We start from the raw sequence: 26,741 nt of genomic DNA on the forward strand, positions 1-26,741 counted from the left end.
TAAATTCTAAGTTTCAAGAACAACTTTTCCGCAGCCCGCTTGCTGGTGTTCACAGTACCTGCTCTCCAGTCGGACATGGTAACCAACAGTCTGGCCGACACTCTCTCCTCTCTCTGCTGCCACTCTCTCAGCCACAGCAATGGCCGCTGACCGCCTGGGCTGCGTGCAGAAAATCCTGCAGCATTGTGAACTACTGCTGCAGTCATCCAGCAGAAACTGTGGAATCTGGATCACACAAACACTCAGAATCAACCTGACTTTAATGTGTTTGGAAAATATGATCAAAAATAAACACTTCCAAAAAGACAATGCCTGACCATTATTTTCACTACTACATGTAATCTTATAAAGATCAGTCTTTTATTAAGAACTTTCCTAACCCGTTCCTTAAAATTGGTTAAAAAATATAATCTATTTTAAATCTATTTTGTTTCACATTTTCTAGGGTTTATCTCATATAATGGCATATTCACAAACCAATCACATTGGATAAGCTTCCTTCTCAAATAAACTCCTAGAAAAGAGAAGCGCTGGAGTCCTTTCTTAAAACTTGTCACACTTGAGAATTAAAAGACCCAATTTGGTGTGGCTCCAAATAAAGAAGGGGTCCAGAGGAATGGAGAGAGTGGAAAAGAAGTGAAGAAGAGTGCAGGCAGGTTGGAATGGGTGGAGAAAAGAGTTTGAGCTGAAATGAAAGGAAAGGTGTAGAGTGTAAAGTGTGGTGAGAGCAGCCATGTTGTTTCCTAGAGACACCGAGGAAGAAAGGAAGCAGAGATGAAGATGCTGAGGTTCTCTTTGGGAATGACCAGGATGGATCAGAAATGAGGACATCAGAGGGACAGCACATGTTAGAGGTTCTGGAGATGGTTGGGACATGTCCAGAGGAGAGACGGTGAATTTATGGGTGAAAGGATGCTGAGTCTAGAGCTGCCAGAGGTCTAGAGGAAGACCAGAGAGGAGGATTTTGGATGCAGAGAAGGAAGACGTGAAAGTAGCTGCTGGTAGAGGATGATGAAGACATGCAAGTAGCTGCTGGTAGAGGATGATGAAGACATGAAGGTAGCTGCTGGTAGAGAATGAAGAAGACATGCAAGTAGCTGCTGGTAGAGGATGTAGAAGACAAGAAGGTAGTTGCTGGTAGAGGATGATGAAGACATGCAAGTAGCTGCTGGTAGAGGATGTAGAAGACAAGAAGGTAGTTGCTGGTAGAGGATGTAGAAGACATGAAGGTAGTTGCTGGTAGAGGATGTAGAAGACATGCAAGTGCTGCTGGTAGAGGATGGAGAAGACAAGAAGGTAGCTGATGGTAGAGGATGTAGAAGACATGAAGGTAGTTGCTGGTAGAGGATGTAGAAGACATGAAAGTAGCTGCTGGTAGAGGATGATGAAGACATGAAGGTAGCTGCTGGTAGAGGATGAAGAAGACAAGAAGGTAGCTGATGGTAGAGGATGTAGAAGACATGAAGGTAGCTGCTGGTAGAGGATGAAGAAGACAAGAAGGTAGTTGCTGGTAGAGGATGTAGAAGACATGCAAGTAGCTGCTGGTAGAGGATGGAGAAGACAAGAAGGTAGCTGATGGTAGAGGATGTAGAAGACATGAAGGTAGCTGCTGGTAGAGGATGGAGAAGACAAGAAGGTAGTTGCTGGTAGAGGATGTAGAAGACATGAAGGTAGTTGCTGGTAGAGGATGTAGAAGACATGCAAGTGCTGCTGGTAGAGGATGGAGAAGACAAGAAGGTAGCTGATGGTAGAGGATGTAGAAGACATGAAGGTAGTTGCTGGTAGAGGATGTAGAAGACATGAAAGTAGCTGCTGGTAGAGGATGATGAAGACATGAAGGTAGCTGCTGGTAGAGGATGAAGAAGACAAGAAGGTAGCTGATGGTAGAGGATGTAGAAGACATGAAGGTAGCTGCTGGTAGAGGATGAAGAAGACAAGAAGGTAGTTGCTGGTAGAGGATGTAGAAGACATGCAAGTAGCTGCTGGTAGAGGATGGAGAAGACAAGAAGGTAGCTGATGGTAGAGGATGTAGAAGACAAGAAGGTAGCTGATGGTAGAGGATGTAGAAGACATGAAGGTAGTTGCTGGTAGAGGATGTAGAAGACATGAAAGTAGCTGCTGGTAGAGGATGATGAAGACATGAAGGTAGCTGCTGGTAGAGGATGAAGAAGACAAGAAGGTAGCTGATGGTAGAGGATGTAGAAGACATGAAGGTAGCTGCTGGTAGAGGATGAAGAAGACAAGAAGGTAGTTGCTGGTAGAGGATGTAGAAGACATGCAAGTAGCTGCTGGTAGAGGATGGAGAAGACAAGAAGGTAGCTGATGGTAGAGGATGTAGAAGACATGAAGGTAGCTGCTGGTAGAGGATGAAGAAGACAAGAAGGTAGCTGATGGTAGAGGATGTAGAAGACATGAAGGTAGCTGCTGGTAGAGGATGTAGAAGACATGAAAGTAGTTGCTGGTAGAGGATGTAGAAGACATGAAGGTAGTTGCTGGTAGAGAATGTAGGAGATATGAAGGTAGCTGCTGGTAGAGAATGTAGGAGATATGAAGGTAGCTGCTGGTAGAGGATGGAGAAGACATGAAGGTAGCTGCTGGTAGAGGATGGAGAAGACAAGAAGTTAGCTGCTGGTAGAGGATGAAGAAGACATGCAAGTAGCTGCTGGTAGAGGATGAAGAAGACATGCAAGTAGCTGCTGGTAGAGGATGGAGAAGACATGAAGGTAGGTGCTGGTAGAGGATGGAGAAGACATGCAAGTAGCTGCTGGTAGAGGATGATGAAGACATGCAAGTAGCTGCTGGTAGAGGATGGAGAAGACATGAAGGTAGGTGCTGGTAGAGAATGTAGGAGATATGAAGGTAGCTGCTGGTAGAGAATGTAGGAGATATGAAGGTAGCTGCTGGTAGAGGATGGAGAAGACATGAAGGTAGTTGCTGGTAAAGAATGTAGAAGACATGAAGGTAGCTGCTGGTAGAGGATGGAAAAGACAGACGGAGGAAGCTGATTGGCTTTGGAGACCCTGAAGGTAAAAGAAGATTTTGGTGTGGCTCTACTTAGGTCTTCAGAAACTAATGAAGATAAAAAGCAATAGCATATGACACTTTCAAAGAAGCTAGACATTGACACTAGACTTTTTTATTAAGTCATGCATAAAAACCATGCAACCATGTTTTATAATTTGAAGTTCATTTTAACTTACCTGTGTAGTTTTTCCTGAGCCAGTTTCTCCCAAAATAAGCACCACCCTGTTCTGCTGAATAAGTTGTAGAATCTCCACCCGGCTTTCCCAGACAGGCAGGGTGGATCGGAAATTGTCCAGTTCTGAGGAACTTCTCTTCCTGGGTACCATTGGAATACCATTGTTTAAGCGTCCACTAGCTCTGTTTCTATCATAGCAGCTGTCTGGAGAAGAAGAGGTTTGGTTTGAACATGACCCAAAATACTCACAATAAGTTAGGGATATTGTCAGGCCATTGTTTTGTGGTGACAGACACGCCTCATTGTGTGTTTTCCACATGATGGTCACACTGTACAGTCTGTCTAAACTATTGAGGCCAAAACCAAAACATTCTGAAAGGAAAACCTTTTCGATGTTGCAACAATGTCAACATTGTGTGGGTCTAAAAGCTGATTTAGTCAGGAAGTCATTCTAATAGCCATGAAGACATGACGTCCAGTAACGGATGAGCAGCTACACCTGACCTTCAGGTTGGTGGTAGATAGTCAGGTGTTGCAGGTGAACCTGATGAGTCTCAAATCATCATCAACAGACTTTTATCAAGACCCAGGACTACTGCAGAGTTTGTGACAGACCCAGGAGAGGAACCCCCCCAGTGACAGACCATCACCATGACCAGAACCTCTGACCTCAGACATGGCTTAGCAAACACCACACAGCTGCAGGAGTTCACTCCCCCATCCCCTTTGCTGCATTGAGGACTCTGTTCCGGCCCTCTCTACTCTCTGTGTCATCATTCTTGTAAATCTCATCTCTACATGTAACACTTGCTACCCCAAGCTGTTTTGCCGTCATTAACCCTTTCCTGTTTTCCTAGGATAGTGTTTCCCCGGTTCCTGTGGCTCCTCAGATCAATCAATCTGATTTCCTGCAATCCTGAGTTGTCATATTTTTGCTCCCTGAAATCCTGGCATCTGCCACCGTTTGCCGCTCACGTGCCTTTTTGGCATTAGTAATGCCCACACTGTGCCCTCCAAACAACACTTTTCTCCTCTTTTCCACCTCGCCAACGATAACTTCTACTTCACATTGAGTGAAGTTACGTTTTTTTGATTTCCTCTCTGTGTTTGCCATGATTTCGCAATCAATGAATATTCATTTGTGGGCGTTTCACGAACTATTTATGGGCAACTATGGGCGTGTCATGAAGCCGCAAAAGCTGCGCAGCATTTAGAATTGGTTGTGATTTATTAAGGGAAAGATGCGTAGGATGTGCGTGCGCACGGTTTTATAAATCCGAATATTTCTGTGCGTACGCACGTCCTATGTTTCATCCGTACGCCACTTCTGACGCAAATCCTACACAAAGTTTTAGAAATGAGGCCCCAGAGGAGCAGCATTTCTACACACATGATGCCCTCTCATTTCCTCCTTCTCTTAGCTCTTTCAGAGGCGGTGGAAGTTCATTAAAAAAAGTTAATTCCCAGATCCTAACAGTGCCTGACATTGTGTCCTTGAGCAGGAAAGAGAACCTCACACTGCCTCAAACACAGGACATTTGTTGACTCTAGCTTACATTCACAAATCATTTCTCATACAGAACTGAGGGGAAAAAAAGAAAACTAAAATTCCTCTTCATCCATTGGAGTGCATTGATTTATACTTTATAAATGTATGCAAATACTTCTCTTAGTCGAACTTTTTGTTGTTTTACGATTTAGATTTTTGTAAAAATTAATTAGGAATCATCATCGCCACTAATGGCACTGAGAAAATACTGGATACTGGTTAGTTTTTCATCTATTTAAGAAACCCATGATGTGCAGTTTTCCAATAACATATTTGTATGTACTATATTACTTACAAAAATATGTACCAGTATTTTGTCTTTGTAGGATGTATAACATAATAAATCCAACAAAAGCCTTGTAAATGCGCCGCATTTAAAACAACATTAACTCATTTATATTAACATGAATGAAAATTACCAGAATCAATGGTGGAAAAGTCACTTTTGTTCCAGAGCTGTTTGTCCGTCTGCTCCTTTTTGTTAGCAGTTGACCTCTGGAGCAGACTTTGGATGATATGCTTGGAATTCTGGGAGACTATGAGGGGATAGGTTGGAGGACATTTTTTAAAAACATCCCTCTTCCCGACAACGAGCAGGCGATTTGGTTCCTTCCTAAATAAAGAAAAAAAAGTTTCTTAACATCTTCTCACAGGACGCAGCACCCATGCATGAATAAAGTCAGTCTGATCTGTTTTAGTTTTTTTTTAATCTAAAACAGACATTCATATCTATACACTCAGGTCTAATAAACTGCAGTCTCGTTAGCCTTTACTCTCTACGTGAAATAAACAAGACTAGCTTCAAAAAGGACGTTTAGCAAAAACCAAAACAAAGTAGAAGAAAGAAGAAGATCATATCTAAGACAGAGTTTTTCAAACTTGGTCACTGATCTACCACTCTGCTTGCTGCTGATTGGCTTAAGGGACACCAAATCTTGACTGACTAATCACATCTAATCCAAGCAGCAAGCAAACTAAGCAGGGAGATTTGAAAACTTAAGGCCTGTTCACACCGGGACGAATTTCGCGTGTGATATTCGCCGACGTTTAACGCCTCGTGACTAAACAGAGGGCACCAATGTGAGTGTGCACACCGACGCGAAAAAACGCCACGCGTCAAAGCGTCACTTTTTAGAAAGTGCCTCAGGTTCGTTTTTTTGGTTTGACGCGCCGCGTCAAAAACTATACGACCAATGAGAATGGCGCTTTTGCACACATGTCTGGAGCTTCTGAAGTTACAGTAAAACACAACTTGGGGGCGCTCAAACACAAAACTGTCTTGCCGAGCACACATACCAGCGAAGAAGATAGACGCCAAGTAGCGTCTACACTGCCGCGGAGAAATAATGACGGACATTCTAAAATATCCCTGAAAACGCTCATGATACATTTTCAGCTCTTGTACCAGTCGATAAAACTCCCCATGTTCTTCTCTTCTCATAACTATGGGATGTACCCAAAATCGGCGTCTTTTCCGGCGTCTTTCATCATTCAACAGAACAATAATTTCTTCATCATTGGAACTGGAGCTACTGGTGCTTGAAATATTCATGTTTTCTTTGTTTGATTCTGACAAGCGCTTAAATACTTGCTCTCTTCTTCTGAGTGAAAAGCGACTTTAAGAAGCATAAAGTTGCGCAGCGCCACCTTGTGTACATGAGTATTTCTGTTTTACATTAAGCGCCATCTAATGTCAGGGAATGAAATTGCATGTTCGCTCGGCTCATCGTCAGCGAAAATCGCCTGGGTGTGAACACAAAAAACGTGTTGAAAAACGCTGGCGAAAAACGGCTGGCGAATATTCGTCCCGGTGTGTACGGGCCTTTATGCACCTTCCACCTCAGTTATCTAAAACATGTCTATTCCGTTTCTAGAGCAAAAAAGGAAACATGCCATGCTTAGAACAAAAACAAATCATTTGGAAGTATCTCTAGCAAATGTCCATGTACCTGCAAATCAGCAAAAGCTTTTTAAACATGGCAAGCTAAGAGGAAAAATTTGGAAAAGTTTACTTACCTTTATTTTCAAGCACCTTGAAATAAGAAACTAAATTCATTTTTGATGAGTTTTAATATGCAGCTCGTCCTAAAAGAGAACTTACCCAGTGTTCCTAGAAATGAATCCCAAATTCTGGGCCAACTGCTGAACATAGGATCTCTCAGCAGGAGACAAGGAGGGAGGAAATTCCACCTCTGTTCAGTCAAGACAAGAGAGGACTAGATTATAAACACCTTCCACATACAGACCCTTTCCAAAAAAGAAGATCATGAGAAACCAACAGTCTTCCTTTTTATAATTCATTCAAAGAATACACTTGGTCTAGAATAGATTTAGGACACACTGTTTAATTGATGGAAAGTATTTATTAGTTGTTTCACAAATATTGGCACACTGGCTCGTAACCCCCACAAAAACAGGATTTCAGAAAGTGAGACCACTGTGAAAGACTCATGAAGTCTGGTACCCTACCGGTCCATAGACAGTTGGTACCAGGCAGCAGAGGGAACAAACACAACCTACATTGTCCCACTTCATGTACTGATTCTAAAGTTTTATTCTTGACGCATGTCCAGTAGCTTGATCACGTGTCAAAAATACATTTACTACTTAATTGAACTCTCACATTAGCAAAGTTAAAAAGAAACAAATGCATTTGGAAAGTTTCCTTTGGCAAAAAAAACTGTGAGGAAGAAGAGCCTTGGACTTAAAATAAAAGAAAGCTGCGTTTAAGTCTTCACTTGAAATATGGATGTATTACAAGCCAAGCCTGCAATGCATTATATTCAGCAATCAACTGTCTCTAATGTACCAGGATGCTGCTAAAAAACTGCTTAAACAGCTGATTCTTTAGGATTTTTCAGAAAAATACCAGTTTTAATGAGGCTATTTCTCTTTTTCGTGTTTGCCCTCTGCCCCATCCAAATAACAGTCAGACGGGGCTAAAGCTGCTATTTGACATTTGAATGGTTCCTACATGACATCTAGCGCACAGATACAGTTAGACTTTCTGTTGATCTGCTCGGACGCAGTGCTCTGAGAACAGCCTCAGGGGTTGACAGCCCCAGAAATTTGCACTGACCCACAGGGCCAGTAGTTTTTGAAAGTTACTGGCCCTGCCTGAAAGTTAATTCATTAAGAAAGTTAATTAATGAAAAAGCATATTTAGATCTCTACAACTTAGATGGATATACACTGTTCTGCAAAAATAGAGCTGGAAAACCTGGTGGAGGAGTTTGTCTATATGTGAGCTCCTCATATTCAGTAAGGGAACGAACAGACATTATACTTGATGATGGTTTTTCTGACTCAATCTTTCTAGAACTAAAACATAACAATGCAAAAAGTATTGTTATTGGAAAAATATATCGCCCACCAGACTCTGATTATGACACATTTAGAGACAAACTTGAAAACATTCTTCTTCACATAAACCTAACGAACATAAATTGTCTTATCATGGGTGACTTAAATATAGATTTATCCAAGGACAATAAAAATAAAAATGACTTTATTAACACTCTTTTCTCCTCATCTTTCTTCCCAAAAATTAACAAGTATACCAGAGTTACGGATAAAAGCAAATCCATTTTGGACAACATGATAACTAATACAGTAAATACTGAATATAAATCAGGGGTTGTATATGCAGACATCACGGACCATTATCCCATTACCAGTGATGAAAGTCAGGCAAGGAAAAAATCCCTGAACTTTTCTTTGAGCGATATGGCGGCGCAGAGAGAAATTTTTGAAAAATACATAGTCTTAGATGCATTCTGGCAGCTCGTTATTCACTTCTTAATCAAGAAACTAAGACTAATAGGAGCATCATGATTTGTCATTCAAACCCCTAGTTTGACTTAACATTAAGGACTTGCTGGTCCTAAAAAAGAATTTGGATCATTGCTCATAGTATAACAATCCTACAATCTAAGCTTTTCCTAAAATCTGCAAAAGATACAATTGCTAAAATATAGTAACATCAAAGCCCCAAATGGCAAAAAGAACACCAGTAACTATGATATTCTATGAAAATACCTCATTTATTTGTACATTATTTCTGCTTTAGAAATGACTGATGTACAACATTCACTTGCACTGTTTTCTCAATCTATAATTACATCAAAATATGGGATCTGCTTTAAACTATAATTCTATAACATAATACATCAATTCTTTAACACCAATACTAAGTAATCTGGGAAATATCAAAACAAACATACAAACTAAACTAAACATTGTAAACATTATTTTTTAAGGGAGTGCGGGTCCAAACCACCAAATACTTATAATTAATGTCAATTATACTGAACTAAATCATGGTAATTAGGAAATACAAATAAATTAGATAGAGAAATGTATTCAAAATAAAAACTGAAACTCAAAACTAAAAGAGAAATTATTTCTGAATTTGGTTTTGAGATTATTTTACACAAAAAGCATTTGACCTTAAAAATATTTTTCTTCCAGCCAAGACCACTTCAATTTGTTTTTTATCGTCTTCTCACAACTGAGGTCGTGACCACGCTCAATAATGACGATGCCCGCCATTATTTTAACACAAATTTGATCACAAACTCTTCAGATGTGTTTGTGAAAGTTTAGCGTCGGTCCGCCGGTTTTGGTCTCTAGGGAAGCAAGTCACGCTGACCACGTGGTGCAGACAGAGCCAATCAGACCCGTCGACGCATCCGAAAGCAACTAAAACGTCCCGTCATTGGTCAATTAGGCCGGGAAGACGAGAGATGGCCGCGCCCATAGAGGAAGCGATCCGCGGAAAAATATAGAAAATAAAGCTAAAATTTGCCGATTACAGACCATTTTTTCATCCGGAAAGCGATTTGTCCGTAGAGATCAGGTCTTTATTTCCCGGAAAGTACGTTCGGTTTGCTCAAAAACCCGGATTTCCGGGAATTCCCGGAAGACTTTCATCACTGCATTACCTTACCATGCGACTTGTTCGCTGTGGCGACCCCTGATGGGAGAAGCCGAAAGTGGAAGTAAACACCCAAACTTTAGCAAACCTAATCAGTCACCTTCAAACCAAGAGGTGGGACGCAGTTTTTAAAACCATAGATCCCGAATGTGCATACAATTCATTAATTGAAGAATTAACTGACTCAATTAGCATAACTATCCCAGAAAAAAACAATTAGACAAAAAGACATAAAAGCAAAACCTTGGATAACCAAGGGAATACTAAATTCAATCAAACAAAAGAACAAATTGTACAAAAAGTATGTAAGAAAACCAAATGAACAAAACAAATTAATTTACATTAAATATAAAAACAATCTAACAAAACTATTACAAATAAGCAAACAAAATCATTTCACTACACAACTGAAGGTTGCATCTGGAGATCAAAAAAAGTCTTCGAGGGTGTTAAATGACATCCTCAGCCGCAGAACAAAAACTACAGTCATCCCCGATGCCTTAGAACAATGTCAATCAAACAATCTCAGTTTACCTGATATTTTTAACAATTATTTCTGTTCAGTTGGGAAAAGTATTTCTCAAAACATTTGTCCACCAGGTGGTGCCAATTACAATGTTTACCTTCAGGGAAATTACCCAAATTCATTCTTTCTAAAACCCACCTGTAAAACAGAAGTGGTGAATATTATAAACAAGCTGAGATCATCCTACACAGTTGGTGCTGATAACATAAGTAGTAATATCATCAAAGCCATAGTAAATGAAATTGCAGAACCTCTCGCCTACACCATTAATCTTTCACTAACACATGGAAAAGTTCCAAAAATGACTAAAATAGCTCAAATAATACCCATAAATAAGTCTGGGGACAAAATGATATTAAAAATTACAGACCCATATCAATACTGCCAATTCTTTCCAAAGTATTTGAGCGAGTTGTGTACTCAGGATTATCCTACTATTTTGTAAAACACAATATACTAGTGCCTCAACAATATGGCTTTAGGAAAAACAGCACCACGGGTATGGCTATCTTAGATCTAGTAGAAAAAATCAATGACGCCTTTGAAAGAGGTGAGTATGGTATTGGGGTATTTCTGGAACTTTCTAAGGCATTTGACACTATAGATCATGAAATATTACTCAGCAAATTAAGGCATTACGGGGTCAGGGGATTAGCGCTCCAATGGTTCAGGAGTTATATCTGTGGAAGAGAGCAATATGTAAAAGTTGATGAACTAAAATCACATAAACTCAACATTCAAACGGGTGTGCCACAAGGATCCATAATGGGACCACTTCTCTTCATAATTTATATAAATGATTTTGTTTACTGTTCCGGCGCCATCCACAAAATACTTTTTGCAGACGATACTAGCTTATTTCTGGCACATAGAAATATAGACCTATTATAAAAACTCTTAAATGAACAACTAGTAAAATCTAGTAGAATCTCAGTTTTGATAATAATTTTTCATAATAATTTTAGTAATATTTTTAATTATCTAATATAAATGTAATTTGTGATGTCCTTTATTGATGTTATATTATATAGATTATTTCTGAATGTCGTGTTGCTGCCACAGATAAATGAAATTTCCCCATTGTGGGATTAATAAAGTCATATATCTATCTATCTATCTATCTATCTATCTATCTATCTATCTATCTATCTATCTATCTATCTATCTATCTATCTATCTATCTATCTATCTATCTATATATCTATCTATCTAAAAGTAGATACTTGGTTCAAATGCAAGAAATTGTCACTAAACACTAGCAAAACCTTTTTATCGTATTCCACACATCCAGACACAAATCCACCTACAGGAAGTTAAACATAAATATAGATGGACGATCTCTACAACAGGTGGACTCAATAAAATTTCATGGAATCCATATAGATCAATTTATAAATTTTAAAAAACACATAGATGAACTTGTTAAAAAATTATCCAAATTTGTTGGTTTATTCTATAAGATTCGGCACATGCTCCCATCAGATGCATTGCTAACATTGTACAGATCTCTGTTTGAGCCTCACCTGAATTACTGCAACATCATATGGAATAACACATATTCTACCTACACCACAAAACTCCAGATAACACAAAATAAAGCAATAAGAGAAATAACCTGGTCCATGCCAAATTCTCCAACAGATCCACTCTTTCACAGATACAGCCTCCTTAAGTTACCGGAACTCAACACGTATCATAACGCATGCACAATGTACAGTGTTGTTCATAAACTAAACAGTCATTTGTGTGACCTCATACCACTTTCCTCGCCCTCTTATCACCATGACACCAGGGGAAAGCATATGCTAAAAGGCAAAAACAGAAAGTTACAATGCACAGCTTCTCTGTCTGTACTAGAGGTCCACAAACTTGGAATACATTAGACAATGACATTAAACAGTCTGCTAAAATATACATGTTTAAAAGGAAACTGAAATTGCTATTATTGTCATCATACTGTACAAATGCTGCTCCGACCGAAACCACCTACTAATGTTTCGTGATTTCTCTCTGTTTGTTGACACTTATATGGCCACACGCCAGAGTTTATGTTGTTCAAATTCATTGTCCCTATTGTCCAACACTTTCCACTATATTACCATCATTTTCTCATATTATTATTGTATTATATTTTTGTAATTATTTTCTTCTTCTTTTCTTTTCTTTTTTTTCTTCCGCCACTCATCTTCTGTACTTTTATGCTGGTTTAAATGCTGGACCCCTAATAATAAGCAGCTGCTTCGGGGATGTCCATTTTTTCCACATTCTGTATTATGAGGGGATTTGTTGCTTTTGACACATTGTGGAAAAATAAACTAAACTAAACTAAAGTTACTGGCCCGAAACCGCACACAGCGCGACCCGCCACCGGAGGCGGCACCCAAGCGCCGGACGCCGCAACTTCAGGGCATGCCCCCCCGGAAAATTTTAATATGGTTCAATTTGGTGCATTCTGGTGACATCTAGCACTTATTTCTACACTTTTCAATGACTGAAAATAGAGCATATCAAACTTAAATCTGCTCTAGTCTGTTTCAGATGTTTTGAAGAGAGCGCTGCATTATAGTAGGTAACACTAGTTAAGAAGTTTTCATGCTGCTTCTAATCACTGCTATTTCACATTTGTAATCTCACATTGTACGTAATCAATAGTTAAGAAGTTTTATTTACTTTTTTGCTCTGACTACCTTGAGGTACTGCTTTTTGTTACTGTTGCAAAGTTACATTTACTTTTTAGATCCTTAATTACTGTTATGTTGTTCAAATTTGCAGAGTTACTTGTTTAAAGTTGCAAAGTCACAGTTACTTTTTAGTTACTTTAGTTACTTAATTAAATAATTGAAAAATTAAATTAAATTAAATTACTGAGATCATTCAGCTTTTGACTTGGAATACTTATTGCTTACAGTGTTTTAAAGAAAAACAAAATGAAGTACTTTGATATTATACTGCATTTGAGTCTGAGATTCAGGTATTTGGAGTTGCCTTTGATTCTTTGACATTCAGCTTAAAGATTAGTGCATACAGTTTCATCTTCAGTGCATTCATTAAATATCTTGCTGTCCATACTACTAATTATATACTAATAATAAAATGTGCGTTCGTTGTCTCCTTATCCAACTTCCCAAGCTAATTTCGCACCATTAAGTTGCTCAGACGAATGCGGAGAGTGAATACTGTTCACTCTCTGCATCCGGAGATGCGTGGTGCTGTTGTGGAGCGTGCGCACCACGTGACCAAAACAATCATGGCGGACGTCAAACTTTCAAAGCGATGAAGACGAGGTAAATCTACACGTTTTCGCAAAATATACTTTATTAAAAAAGGTGAAAAATATATTAACCGTTAGATATTTTAGTGGCCCGAGCGGACAAGTGAAAAATTAAGTCTTGTACTGCTCGAGAAACAGGACCGGGCCAGCAGGCAAATGGCTATGTCGAGCCCTGAGCCCCCTTATGCTGCGTTCACACCAAATGCAATCTGCACAGCAAATTCACGTTTGCCGCCTCCCCTTCATTACACGGCCAATTCTCTGCTTTCCGCCTGTCCAAAAATGTGTTTCTGAGCTTAACGCATGGAAGATACACATGATGTTGAGAAATTAAAAACATCTGTAATTATGTCTCCATGTCTGGGTTCACAAGGTCATCCAGAGATTCTGCCAGTACCGGCAGCTTCTCTCCCGCTACGAGAGCTGTGTCTTCCGCGGTGTTTCCGTGTCACTGTGACCCAGTTTGAAGGTTCACTGACCCGCATTAACCCGCAAAGTAAAAAACAAAATAAAATTAGGGGCCCTTTTTTATTACCGTCTCTATGAAAATAAGAAAAATATCCCAAAATTCAGGAGGCCCGAGCGGGCAGCCTTATCTTCTCGCAACAGTTCTCTGTCTGCCGGCATAACAAGAGATCGAGCTCAACAAAAAGGTCATGAAGTGCCACATAGATGTGGGTCTGTGACTGTTTCTTTTCAGTAGAGCCACAATAAAGACAGTTGGTACCTTTTTCTTCACTGCAGTAAAACCTCTCCAAAGCAGCAGTGACTGCAATCTTCACTTCCTCATCGATGTAAGCTTCAACGGAGCCTCTGAAACTGTCGCCATGAAGGACGGAGCCGTGACTTCTGGCTGACATGGCACTGCAACATAAGAAGAGGAGTTTTCAAAGAATTTAACATAAAATCTTTTCCATGCTAAGGAACAAGAAAGAGCTCCCTCACACCCAGACAGAACTAGTGCAAGTGGAGGCTGGTAAATCTGTTTCAACTGGCTGTGGAAGACAATGAAGATGTACATCTACTCAGATTTTGAGATTGGGATCAGAGGATTTCTGAATAATCAGACTTTCTGGAAACTGCTGACAGCAAAAGGCCAGCTATCTGAGGAGAGATGCAGCGAGCGTGCATCGCTTATCCAACCAGGCAAGGTGTTTGAGATCCTTCTACTTCAGAAAATGAATCCCAAGTTGGAGCAGCTCTGCCCGTTTTTTTGCTGTTGTTTTTTTCTTCTTCCAACTTGTTCTGTCCAACAGCTGAGCAAACAGATTAGAGCTGAAGGCCTTTTGTGTTGGACAGGTTTTACCATCACAAAAAGAGGTTATAGAACTTCTAAAAACCAGAGTGTATATTGGTATACAGTGATCCCTTGCTATAACGCGGTTTACTTTTCACGGTTTCGCTACTTCACGGATTTGCATCGTGCATTGTGTTCTGCATTCTGATTGGCTAAAAAGTCACTCCGCTTCTTCTCTACCTGTGCGTCAATGACGTTGCAGTTTAATATGTACAAGTATGTAAAACAGCTCGCCAAATTTACATTACATACGTGCAAATTCTCTTGCAATTTCGAGTTTCTCTAAAACCCATAGAAAAAAGAGCAACAACAACTGCCTATCACTATGTTCTTCCCCCGGGGCTTCAAAAGAAGAAAACACTGCAGAGGGGAGTCAGGATGCAGCGGCTCAGTCTGAACAGCAGTGAAATACACCTGAGTCACTATTTGTCCCACTGTACTTTGTATTTTTTTCATAATCATTTAAAATTTTCTCCCGTTTAATCCAATTCTTCGGGTCGCGGTGGGCGGGGCTAATCTCCGCGATTTGAAGCCTTCTGTTCACATCGATGATTAAAATTATTATTTGACTGTACAGTAGAGAAGTTATTTGTTGAAAAAACTTTTCTAAAGTACTTTTATTTGTGAAACAAATGCTTGAGCCTGTAAAATGGTTTGTTTTTTCTTTTCAATTTACAATAGAGTATTTAATTGTATAATAATTGTTAAAAAAATAAAGGTTTCTACTTCACGGATTTTGCCTATCACGGGTTCTTTTTGGAACGTAACCTACGCGAAAAACAAGGGATTACTGTAAACCCCTTTTTGTTACTTTATTTTTTTTTTTTGTTACATTTAGTGTGTGTGGGGAGGGAGAGGGGAAGAATGTGAGGAGGGGGTGGAAGAGAGTAAAAGGAAGAGAGGTGGAGAAAGTGGGGATACAAGTACTGATTTGAATAAGTTATTATTTAACAATGATAACAATTATACCAGATCTGCTGGAAAGACAAATATTACATCTAAGGTGAAAATCTGAAGACATCTGTCCATCAATACACTGTGGGTTAGGAGGGGGGATGAAGCAGACAGGGAGCAGTGTGGCAGTGTGCACGTGGGGGTGGAGATACATGCACGCTGCCGAAGTGAACCGTGTGTTCATAAGGGGAACCCGATCCTACCCAGCCAGACCAGGAGAGGGGGGGAGAGACCCCCAGGCAAGGAGCACCCCAGGCGAAGGGACCCAAGCAGCCTGGGAGAGGAGGAAGAAGGGGACCGCCCACCCCAAGCCCCAAGGTCTGTCCCACCCATGCACTTACGCACACATGCTCACAATCTTCTGGATGCCCCCCCCCCCCCCCCCCAATCACCATGCAGTATCCCCTTCCACCCGACCACCACTGCAGCTGACAGGATCCCCACAAGAAGCCTGGCCGCCCTGAGAGGACCAGGCGAGTGAAGACCGGCCGCCCCCGACCCCCCCACCCATGTATGGTGGTGAGGGTGTGCTGTGTGTGTTGCAGGTAAAATAGGAGGTCTCCAGAGTGGGGGACCCCACCGCTGCCAAGCAGTAGAGCCCCCCCACTCCGGGGTCCCTCTGTGTGTGGCGTGTATTTGCTGTGTGTGTGCTGATAGCATGCAGTGTGTGTTTCAAGTGGAAGTTAAAATTGTGGGGGGGGGCCAGTGAAAGATTAGCACCGTGCCCCCCTCCACCAGAACACCCCAACAAGGCCCTAGATGAATCAGGATGTCTAATATGCGAGTAAAAGTGGAATGGAGGGCGGGCGTCGACACGACCCAGAGAGAGATGCCCCCAGTGAGCCCCGTCAGCATGTCCCAGCCATCCAGTTACTGGGGCCCTATGTGCCTGTGTGCAACGTTTATTTGGGTGGAAGCGGGGATGAGCAGGTGGATGGGCACAAGCGGGGGAAGAAGGCTCCCCCGAGCGACCGGCCCCCAGCCGGCCATGGTAGGCGCCCCCCCTCCCAGGGCGGCCAGGCAGTCAGGAGGCGGCCAGCCAGCCCCAGATTGAGGGCAGAGCCGCCCACGTTTTGAGGGGAGACTGGATTTAGATTGCTCCCAATAATAGGCCCCTCCCCTCATGTGCTTAGTCTCCTCCCCCTCCTGTCATAGTCTGGATCCAGCAGCTCCTCTCGATGGCTGCAGCCCCCAGAGTGGGGAACTAGGAATCTCCACCCTGTCTTCCCATTTCATATCACTTTTTATAATCAACAAAATTCATTTATGGAACATTTGTAAAAACTGCATTTTATTAAAAAGGAGCTTCTTCTGTCAGTCGGCTCCCCTTCAGTAGATCTGTGCTCATTTCCTGAGCAGCTTTGAATCTTTCCAGCTGGTTCAGACTACAGGTGACAGACTGAACCCCCTTTTCTCATGGTGGCGTTTTTCAGCAGGAAAGTATAAACGACTCATTTGGGATTAAAAATCAAACATTTCATATTTGGCATGAAAACGCCAAAAGCAGAGAGCAAACACTGATTAGAAATCAATACAGCAGTTCTTCAGAAAAAAAAATGTTTTTATCGGATGTTTTCATGATGCTGTGACTTCCTCTCTGCTTGCCTTTAACAAAATATCAATTTTAAAATAACACTTGAAGTTTTCATGAAAAATAATGGAATCCTTTGGTTGGCAATTTTTTTTATCTAACATCTTTTCTGGTGATATTAAATTGAGATTTTGATCTCTGGTGTTTGAACTTTAAACTTGGAGCATCAAACCACAAACAGTAAAATCCGTTTCAAGGCTATTTCTACCAGAAATGCTCTGCCAAGTCACTCTAGTGCAGGGGTGGCGAACACGCGGCTCTCGGCCAATAAGCATGCGGCTCTTTGCGTCTCATCATATTTTCTATATACTGTGCCTCATTTCATAGGTTTTTCCCTCTATTAGCTACACTCAAATCCATCGGAGGTTATTAAAAATAAGTAATAATTAGAGTAATTTGGCAGTGTGTGTGTTTTGATGCTGCTCCCGACACACAAGTGACCGCCAATCATTTTGGGGGGGTTACGCCCAATGCCGGAAAAAATAACTAAACATTTGATGTGCTGCAGACTGTTACCCTCATGGTCCAAATGGCTTAATTCAGAGTATAAAGATGAACACAGGACGTTTCTGGAAGAATAGGAAGATTCTTACTTTTTTACTGAACAGAATGGCGTCACTATGTTTATTATTATGAGCTTTTGGAAGCAGTAAAATAGTTCATGGCAGAAAAGAACAAAACATATCCCAGAGAAAATAAAAAACTCTTCCTGATCAACACAAATTGTCTCCTTTATTAACAAGGTGAAGCTATTCAAACTTTTAAACGGTCATCATTAATTTACTTTCCTTCTTTGTGGAGCTCACAGCAGAAAGCTGCAATCAGAATGATTAAAGCAGAACGTGACGCTGCTGCTGGACGGAAACTTTACTTTGTGGTTTGAAGACCTGCAGCAGAATCGACCGCAGATCCCTTTTCTCATGGATCCTCTAATGCAGAGACTGACTGATGAGATCCCAGCTTGTCACTGATGAGGCAGCAAGAGAACCGGAGATGATTGAGCTGAAATCTCTTTGTTACGTTTTGGAGAACAGAGAAATCCCCGTGTGTCAAAGAGCTGCTCTCAAGCTGCTGTCCATGTTCTCCTCAATATATTATGTCTGCCACTCTCTGTTTATTACCTTGAAACACGTGAAATCAAGACATCGGTCCGTTCTGACTGACACTCACGTAAAGGAAGCGATCAGAGAGGCTACGACTGGATATAAACCTGATCTGCAGAGGATCACTAGAAACCAGAGAAATCCCACTGAGATCATCATCCATAACTGCAGCAAGGTAGGGCTGGGCGATATGGCCTAAAAATAAAATTTCAGATTTTATTTATTTTTATTCGACTTCCGATTTTTTTCCCCAAAATTTTTTCCTTCCCCTACTTAACGAAAGCAATAAGTACAAACAGCAGACAACTTAAAGCAAGTTTTGCTTTTATTTAATCAAACGCAAGACAAATGTAACCCCCATTTCTGGGATGAATAATAAATAAATGAACACACTCTTGGAATCAAAAGTTAAGTATAAGATTTTTCTTCTTCTCACTCCCTTTTGGACTTGTGTTGTTTCTATAATTTTCTGGTTTTACATAATTTTTGTCTAGTTTTTGTCTGATTTTGTTATTCTACACTTGTTTTCACTTGTCCAAAATAAAAAGGTTACTTACTTACTCAAAGTCCCAGCTGTGTTTTAAACCACACTTTGTGGTCTGGACTAAAAGGAGATAAACATTCACCCTCAGAGTAGCACCATTTTCTAAAGGATTAACAATACCGCTCATATCTGGGGTTTAGGTTTTAATTAAATTAAGAAACCCCGTCTTGTCTTCTCCACACAGAAGATGATGAAGCAGCAGGAGTCGCGGTCAAACATTTTTACAGCTTGTATTTAGTAGAACTTTGTGTTAGAAACAATTAACAAAGGAAATGTTCAAATAAAATAGTTTTTGTTAAATAGATTTCATCATTTGTAAGTTTTGTTTAAAAAAGTAAAAGCAGGGGGCTTCCAGTGCGCAGCCGCAAAGATGGCAGCTTAGAGTCTTCTCTCCTCCGACATTAGGAATTAAATTACCTTTCAAACTCGACAAACGATATCCACAGTGATTCTAAGAGATGGAAAAGGGCAAGATGTGGACGTGAGACAAGCAAGCTCAACTTAAGCCAAAGAAAACCACGCAAACTGCTGATTTTCATGGAAGCAACAGCCCAGAGCGCCCACGTGCTGGTGTTAGCAGCGCATCACCGGCTAATGCTAACAAAGATGAGCCAGATGAAGAAATCAACCTAACAACAATACTGACAGAAATAAAAAGTTTCAGCCAGGACAACAAACAACAATTGAGAGAAATTAAGGAAGAGATTAGCAAGGCAAAGATAAGGCTGGACGAGGCGGAAGAGCCTCGTCATGGAGGAGCTGGTGAAACTTCAGTCACAGCTAGAAACTCAACAATCTGACCAGGAAGGAAGGGCCAGACGAAACAACATCAGGATCTACTCTGTGGCGGAGGGCTCCGAAAATAAATCCCCATCAATGATACAATTTGTCGAAGAGCTGCTTAAACAAAATCTGTCATTAGCGGAAGACAGAAACCTCCAGATCGAACGAGCACACCGAGCCCTGGGTCCAGCACCACGAGAAGGGGGGCCGCCGAGATCCATTGTAGTAACGTTCCAAAGTTATAGAATAAAAGAGGAGATTCTACGAACGGCGTGGCAGAAGAAAGGATTCATCTTGAAGGGCGGACAAGTAAATTTTGATAACGACTATGCACCGAGCGTGCTTAACAAAAGAAAAGAATATGCAGAAGCAAAGAAGGTTCTGAAAGAAAAAGGGATCCGATTTCAGACCCCCTTGCCCGCCAAACTTCGAGTTTTCTACCCGGACGGAACTCGTGTATACAACTCAGCTGAAGAAGCGACGAGAGAGATGCGACATAGGAACAATAGATATATCTGACCACGCACCAGTAAAAATGCTAATAAATATCAATGACAAGCCCAAATCTACAACTTGGAAATTGAACCTAAGTGTACTAAATAATGCAAAATTAAAAGAAGAATTGGGTAAAGAGATAGAAATGTATTTTGAAGATAATGATAATGGGGAAGTTTCCCCAACTACAGTGTGGGATGCGTATAAAGCTGTACTAAGAGGAAAAATAATTTCGCTCTCCTCATCGTTAAAGAAGCGTAAACAAGAGAAGCTTAATCAATTAACATGTCAACTTAAAGATTTGCAAAAACAACATAAAATTGGAGCGAAACATGATAACGGAACAAAGATTAAAAAAACTACAAAATGAGATAGATGAGATATACTCAGAAGAAGTTAAAAAGAAATTGTTTTTTCTAAAACAGGGATATTACGAAGCAGGAAGTAAAGCAATGAAACTATTAGCATACAAATTGAGAAAAAAACAAAAAGATAACACAATCACTAAAATAAGACACTCCCGAACAGAGGAAATACAATATAAACCAGAAGATATCCAAAATTGTTTTGAAGAATATTACAAAGTTTATTCGCACAGCCAAAACTAGATAACATAAATGAATTAGGAACTTTTCTTGAATCCCTAGATTTACCTAAGGTCACACAGGAACAAAATCTTGGTGGCAGAAATACCGGAAAACGAGGTGAAGGCTGCAATATCCAGGCTTAAACCACAGAAGACTCCAGGTCTAGATAGCTTCCCAGCCGAGTGGTACAAATGTTTTAGGGCTCAACTAACTCCTAAACTTTGCAAAATATGTAATTGGATATTACTAAAGGGAACAATCCCCTCCTCATGGAGGGACCCTATAATTTCAGTGATACCAAAAGAAGGAAAAGATAAATTAGATTGCACACAATACTGACATGGTGCCTCTGTCAATTACCTCCCTCCTCCCCCGTTCCTGCTCTGCTCTGGACGCGACCAGCTGGTTCCACTCACCTCATCTTCATCCCCGCCTACTTAAGGAGATCCAGGACCTGTTTTCGACGCCAGTCCGTTGTTCCTTCCACGGTGCTTATGTCTGGCCAGCTCATGTTTTGTGCCTTGTCTAATCCCAGCCTCGTTAACTGTTCCTCTCTGCTCCACTCTCAGGAATTATCTGCATCACGGGTGAACCTCGGGTCGCAGTCCACCGCTCACGCTCTCCTCCTTGGATTCAGCCGAAGCCACGCACTCTGGACCTTCCTGCCGCAAACCTTCTGTCAGCTGCCACGCCACGTCAAGAATCCTACAATCTACTCACCCTCTGTGAATTAAAACTCTCTTAAACTTACCTCACGACTCCAAGTGTCTTTCTTGGTTCCAGCGTTTGGGTCTGTCAGAAATCCCGCGAGATCATGACAGAACGGACTGGCCAAACTCCCGACCCAGCTGACCCGGAAGGACTCCGCCACGCCATTTCAATACAAGGTAACCAAGCTGATGCGCTTGCTCAAATGTCTGCGGCTCAGCAAGATCTTTTTCGGCGTCTCGACAGTATTACACTTACCCTCGCAGAATTAACTGGACAATCTCCCAATGTCGCAGCCGCAGCTCAAGCTCCTTCTTCCGACAACAGCCTGGCTTCCGCGTCTGCCATGACCCCCGAAAACTTCCGCCTTCAACCGGAACCGTTTAGCGGTGATGTCGAGGCCTGTGGAGGGTTTCTCCTTCAATGCCAGCTCATCTTCCAGCAGGCACCCAGACACTACCAAACGGACCACAGCAGAATTTCACTTATAGTGAACGCCCTCAGAAACAAAGCTCTCCAGTGGGCCCAGGCGTTCCTGGCTTCTCATCCCATCTCACATCTCCCGTTTGACCGGTTCATCGAGGAATTTCGGCTAGTGTTTGACCAGCCTCGTAAGCAGGAGGAAACCACCAGGCGGTTGCTAAATCTAAAACAAGGCAACCGTTCGGTAAGTGAACATTTGATCAACTTCCGCATCTTAGCTGTAGAGGCTGGCTGGCCTGACCCCGCTCTCAAGGGGATATTCTACCAATCTTTGAGTGAAGGAATCAAAGATCATTTATGCTCACAGCCTGAAGCTAACACCTTCGAGGATCTTGTCTCCGCAGCCCTCCGTTCAGATGTCCGATTACGTGAACGTCACACTGAACGCAACCGTAGGCCTCCAGGTCACTCCCAGAATCAGGCTTCTCCTAACTACGTGTTCCCGTTGCCTGTCCATGAGCCACCAGTTCCCGCGTCTGATGAACCCATGCAAGTAGGTCATTCAAAATTAACAGCTGAAGAACGCCAAAAGAGGCGAGAAAAAGGTTTATGTTTTTATTGTGGGCACCCCGGTCACCAAGTTGCTCAATGCAGTCGGCGTTTAAACTCCAGAACCCCGCGTTAGATGACAGGCCACGGGGGGGGCAATGTTACTCACGCCAAAGAAACCAAGTTCTTGTTTGTTCCTGTCAAAATTGCTCATCAAAGCCAAGTCCATGAATTCAACGCGCTCATTGATTCAGGCGCCGAACATAGCCTCATTGATCTGCAACTTCACCTCTCACTGCCTATTGAACCTCTCGACTCCCCCATTAATGCCGCCGGATTAGGTGGGAAACAACTTTACCGTATAACCACTCGCACTAAGCCGGTACTGATCCTTACATCAGGCAATAATAGAGAATACCATCAGTTTTTGTCACCCATTGCCCCCAGACCCCCATCATTATGGGATTTTCCTGGCTCCAAAAACATAACCCACACATATACTGGGCCGTTCCTCGTATCACTAATTGGAGTACTCACTGCCTGGCTAACTGTCTTCATTACGCAATTCCCTCCGCTATTGTCACTACACCTGAGTCTGAAGAGGAAATAGATCTGTCCAAGGTGCCCGTTTGCTATCATGATCTCAAAGCCGTTTTTTGTAAATTCAAAGCTAGCGATCTTCCACCCCATAGGCCTTATGACTGCGCCATAGAGCTTCTAAACAGCGCACCTCTCCCTAAGGGAAAATTATTCAATTTATCTGGTCCAGAAAAAAATGCTATGGAAAAATACATCCAGGAGGCTCTTTCGCTTGGTCACATCCGTCCCTCTACATCTCCGGTCGGCGCAGGCTTCTTCTTCGTTGAGAAGAAAGACAAAACCCTGAGGCCCTGCATCGATTACCGTGACTTGAATCAGATTATTGTAAAAGATAAATATTCACTCCCTTTAATAGATTCTGACGCAGTCCAACAGGCATGCATCTTTTCTAAACTAGATTTAAGGAACGCTTATCATCTGGTTCGCATTCGAGAGGGAGATGAATGGAAGACCGCCTTCACCACTCCCTTAGGCCATTATGAATATCTGGTCATGCCTTTCGGCCTCACTAACGCACCCGCAGTTTTCAACGGCTTGTTAATGATGTTCTTCGCGACTTCCTCAATAGATTCACTTTTGTTTACCTTGACGATATCTTAATATACTCATCCAGCCTAACTGAACATGAACACCACGTCCGCCTTGTTCTCGAAAGGTTACTCGAAAACCAATTATTCGTTAAGGCAGAAAAATGCGAATTCCATACCACCACAATTCCGTTTCTGGGCTATATTATTGAAGCCGGTAACATCAGACCTGACCCGGCCAAGATTGAAGCTGTCGCCCATTGGGAAGTTCCGCAGACTCGCAAGAAATTGCAACAATTTCTGGGCTTCGCGAACTTCTACAGGAGGTTTATCCGAAATTTCAGTAGTATAGCTGCTCCCCTCACTCAACTTACATCGATCAATAAACCCTACATCTGGACCCCGGCTGCCGACACAGCGTTCAAGAAACTCAAGGAACTATTTGTAACCGCACCTATTCTCATTCAACCTGATGTCTCTAAGCAATTCATCGTAGAGGTGGATGCTTCTGATTCTGGAGTCGGCGCTGTCCTTTCCCAACGTGAGGAGTCCACCAGCAAGTTAAAACCCTGTGCTTATTTCTCACGCAAGTTGAGCCCTGCTGAGAGGAACTATGACGTGGGCAACCGCGAACTTTTGGCTATCAAATTAGCCTTGGAAGAGTGGCGACACTGGCTGGAGGGGGCAGAGCTACCCTTTATAGTTTGGACTGATCATAAAAATCTAGCATACTTACGCAGTGCAAAACGTCTGAATTCCCGTCAAGCTCGCTGGTGTTTGTTTTTCGATCGTTTCAACTTCAATATCACCTACTGTCCAGGCAGCCGCAATATCAAGCCGGACGCCTTATCCAGGAAATATACTATTGTCGAACCCACCACTGACTCTACCATCATTCCCACCTCCTGTTTTATAGGTACTCTCACCTGGGAGATCGAGAGCAAGGTCCAACAGGCCCAGGGTGAGATACCTGATCATGTTTCCTGTCCACCTGGTAGTCTGTATGTTCCCGATTCTCTCAGGTCCGACGTACTCACATGGGGGCATGCATCACGGATCGCCTGTCACGGAGGAGTACGCAGGACTATCAACCTACTGCGTCGTCGGTTTTACTGGCCCTCTCTTGAGAAGGACGTCCGTGAGTACGTGGCTGCTTGTACCATCTGTGCCCGCTCCAAGAACTCAAATTCACCTCCCTCTGGTCATCTGTTGCCTCTGTCTATACCTAGTCGCCCTTGGTCTCACATCGCTATGGATTCCATTACAGGGTTGCCCCCATCCCAGGGGCACACAGTAATACTAACGGTCATTGATCGTTTCTCCAAGGGCGTTCACTTTATCCCTTTGGCTAAACTCCCCTCTGCCTCAGACACTGCTGAACTTCTTGTCAATTATGTGTTTCGCTACCATGGCATACCATGTGACATCGTGTCTGACCGTGGACCTCAATTCACGTCTCAGGTGTGGAAGTCGTTCTGCTCCGCCCGTGGAGCCAGTCTTAGCTCAGGATACCATCCCCCAGTCCAACGGACAAGCCGTAAGAGCAAACCAAGAGTTGGAGGCGGCTCTCAGATGCCTGGCAGCTCAAAATGAATCTGACTGGTCCACGTATCTCATCTGGGTGAAATACGCTCATAACGCTCATCCCTCCTCTGCTACAGGCATATCCCCCTTCGAAGCCTCTTTGGGGTACTCACCACCTCTGTTTCCTTCTCTGGAACTCGATCTGGCAGTGCCCTCAGTCCAGCTACATCTACAACGTTGCCAGGACATATGGCGTCAGGCCAGGGCTGCTCTCCTGCGCACCAGGGAGAGCAACTGTCAGATCGCTAACCGTCACAGGGTGGTGAGTCCCGATTACCGTCCTGGGCAGAAGGTATGGTTATCATCACGCAACATCCCCGTTCAGGCATCATCACGTAAGCTGGCTCCCAGGTACATCAGCCCTTACATGATTGATCACATCATTAACCCCTCCTGTGTCCGTCTACGCCTGCCTGCTGCTCTGAGGGTGCACCCCTCGTTCCACGTCTCCCAGATTAAGCCTGTCAGCGAAAGCCCTTTGTGCCCGCCGTCCACTTCCCCGTGCCCGGACCATTGATGGCGCGCCTGCCTTTACCGTCAGTCGGATTTTGGATGTTCGCCGCCGTGGCCGGGGGTTCCAGTTTTTGGTGGACTGGGAGGGGTACGGTCCTGAGGAGCGATCATGGATCTCCCGCTCCCTTATTTTGGACCATTCCCTGATAGACGACTTCTTCCACGCCCATCCGGATCATCGCCCCGGACCGCCTGGAGGCGGTCGTTGAGGGGGGGTACTGACATGGTGCCTCTGTCAATTACCTCCCTCCTCCCCCGTTCCTGCTCTGCTCTGGGCGCAACCAGCTGGTTCCACTCACCTCATCTTCATCCCCGCCTACTTAAGGAGATCCAGGACCTGTTTTCGACGCCAGTCCGTTGTTCCTTCCACGGTGCTTATGTCTGGCCAGCTCATGTTTTGTGCCTTGTCTAATCCCAGCCTCGTTAACTGTTCCTCTTTGCTCCACTCTCAGGAATTATCTGCATCACGGGTGAACCTCGGGTCGCAGTCCACCGCTCACGCTCTCCTCCTTGGATTCAGCCGAAGCCACGCACTCTGGACCTTCCTGCCGCAAACCTTCTGTCAGCTGCCACGCTACGTCAAGAATCCTACAATCTACTCACCCTCTGTGAATTAAAACATTCAATATTAGGCATTCAATACAGTTAGATGGACCTTCCTGTTTAAAGTACTAAAGAAATATGGCTTACATACAACTCTTATTCAGGCTCTTCAAGCTGTATATAATAACCCCACAGCAAGAATTAAAATTAATGGTAGTCTTACGAAACCCTTCACACTGGAGCGTTCCTGCAGACAGGGCTGCCCATGCTCACCACTTTTATTTGCTTTATTTATTGAACCCCTCGGTCAATTAATTCGACAAGCCAAAGAGATAACAGGAGTGAAAATAGGAGGACAAGAACACAAATTATCATTATTTGCAGATGATGTATTAATCTATTTAACACAACCCCTGAAGTCTTTACCAATATTAATGTCATTCCTAAAAGAATTTGGAC

General features: G+C 42.5%; 1 protein-coding gene and 1 long non-coding RNA gene across 14 annotated transcripts in view; one reads left to right on the plus strand and one right to left on the minus strand.

The window, feature by feature from the left end:
• The window catches only part of ythdc2 (YTH domain containing 2), a 141,339-nt gene that overhangs the window by 105,893 nt on the left and 8,705 nt on the right, over positions 1 to 26,741 (minus strand). For 10 of the 13 annotated variants that reach the window (XM_078955537.1, XM_078955536.1, XM_078955535.1 and 7 more), the window contains exons 2-6: positions 14,209 to 14,345; positions 6,850 to 6,940; positions 5,168 to 5,361; positions 3,201 to 3,403; positions 59 to 225 (exon numbers count right to left, since the gene is read on the minus strand). In XM_078955537.1, the coding sequence (XP_078811663.1) occupies positions 59 to 225; positions 3,201 to 3,403; positions 5,168 to 5,361; positions 6,850 to 6,940; positions 14,209 to 14,341 (788 nt within the window). In that variant the 5' untranslated portion in view covers positions 14,342 to 14,345. The remainder of the gene's footprint in view (positions 1 to 58; positions 226 to 3,200; positions 3,404 to 5,167; positions 5,362 to 6,849; positions 6,941 to 14,208; positions 14,346 to 26,741) is intronic. The other 3 variants (XM_078955539.1, XM_078955538.1, XM_078955540.1) reach the window with 1 other exon arrangement.
• On the plus strand, positions 21,217 to 21,585 carry LOC144996337 (uncharacterized). The gene is made up of 2 exons (XR_013659328.1): positions 21,217 to 21,323; positions 21,405 to 21,585. It is a non-coding gene; the product is annotated as an uncharacterized LOC144996337 (long non-coding RNA).

This window comes from Oryzias latipes, chromosome 12, assembly GCF_053564925.1.
Source record: "Oryzias latipes strain Hd-rR chromosome 12, Olatipes_Hd-rR_3.1".
Classification (NCBI taxonomy): domain Eukaryota; kingdom Metazoa; phylum Chordata; class Actinopteri; order Beloniformes; family Adrianichthyidae; genus Oryzias; species Oryzias latipes.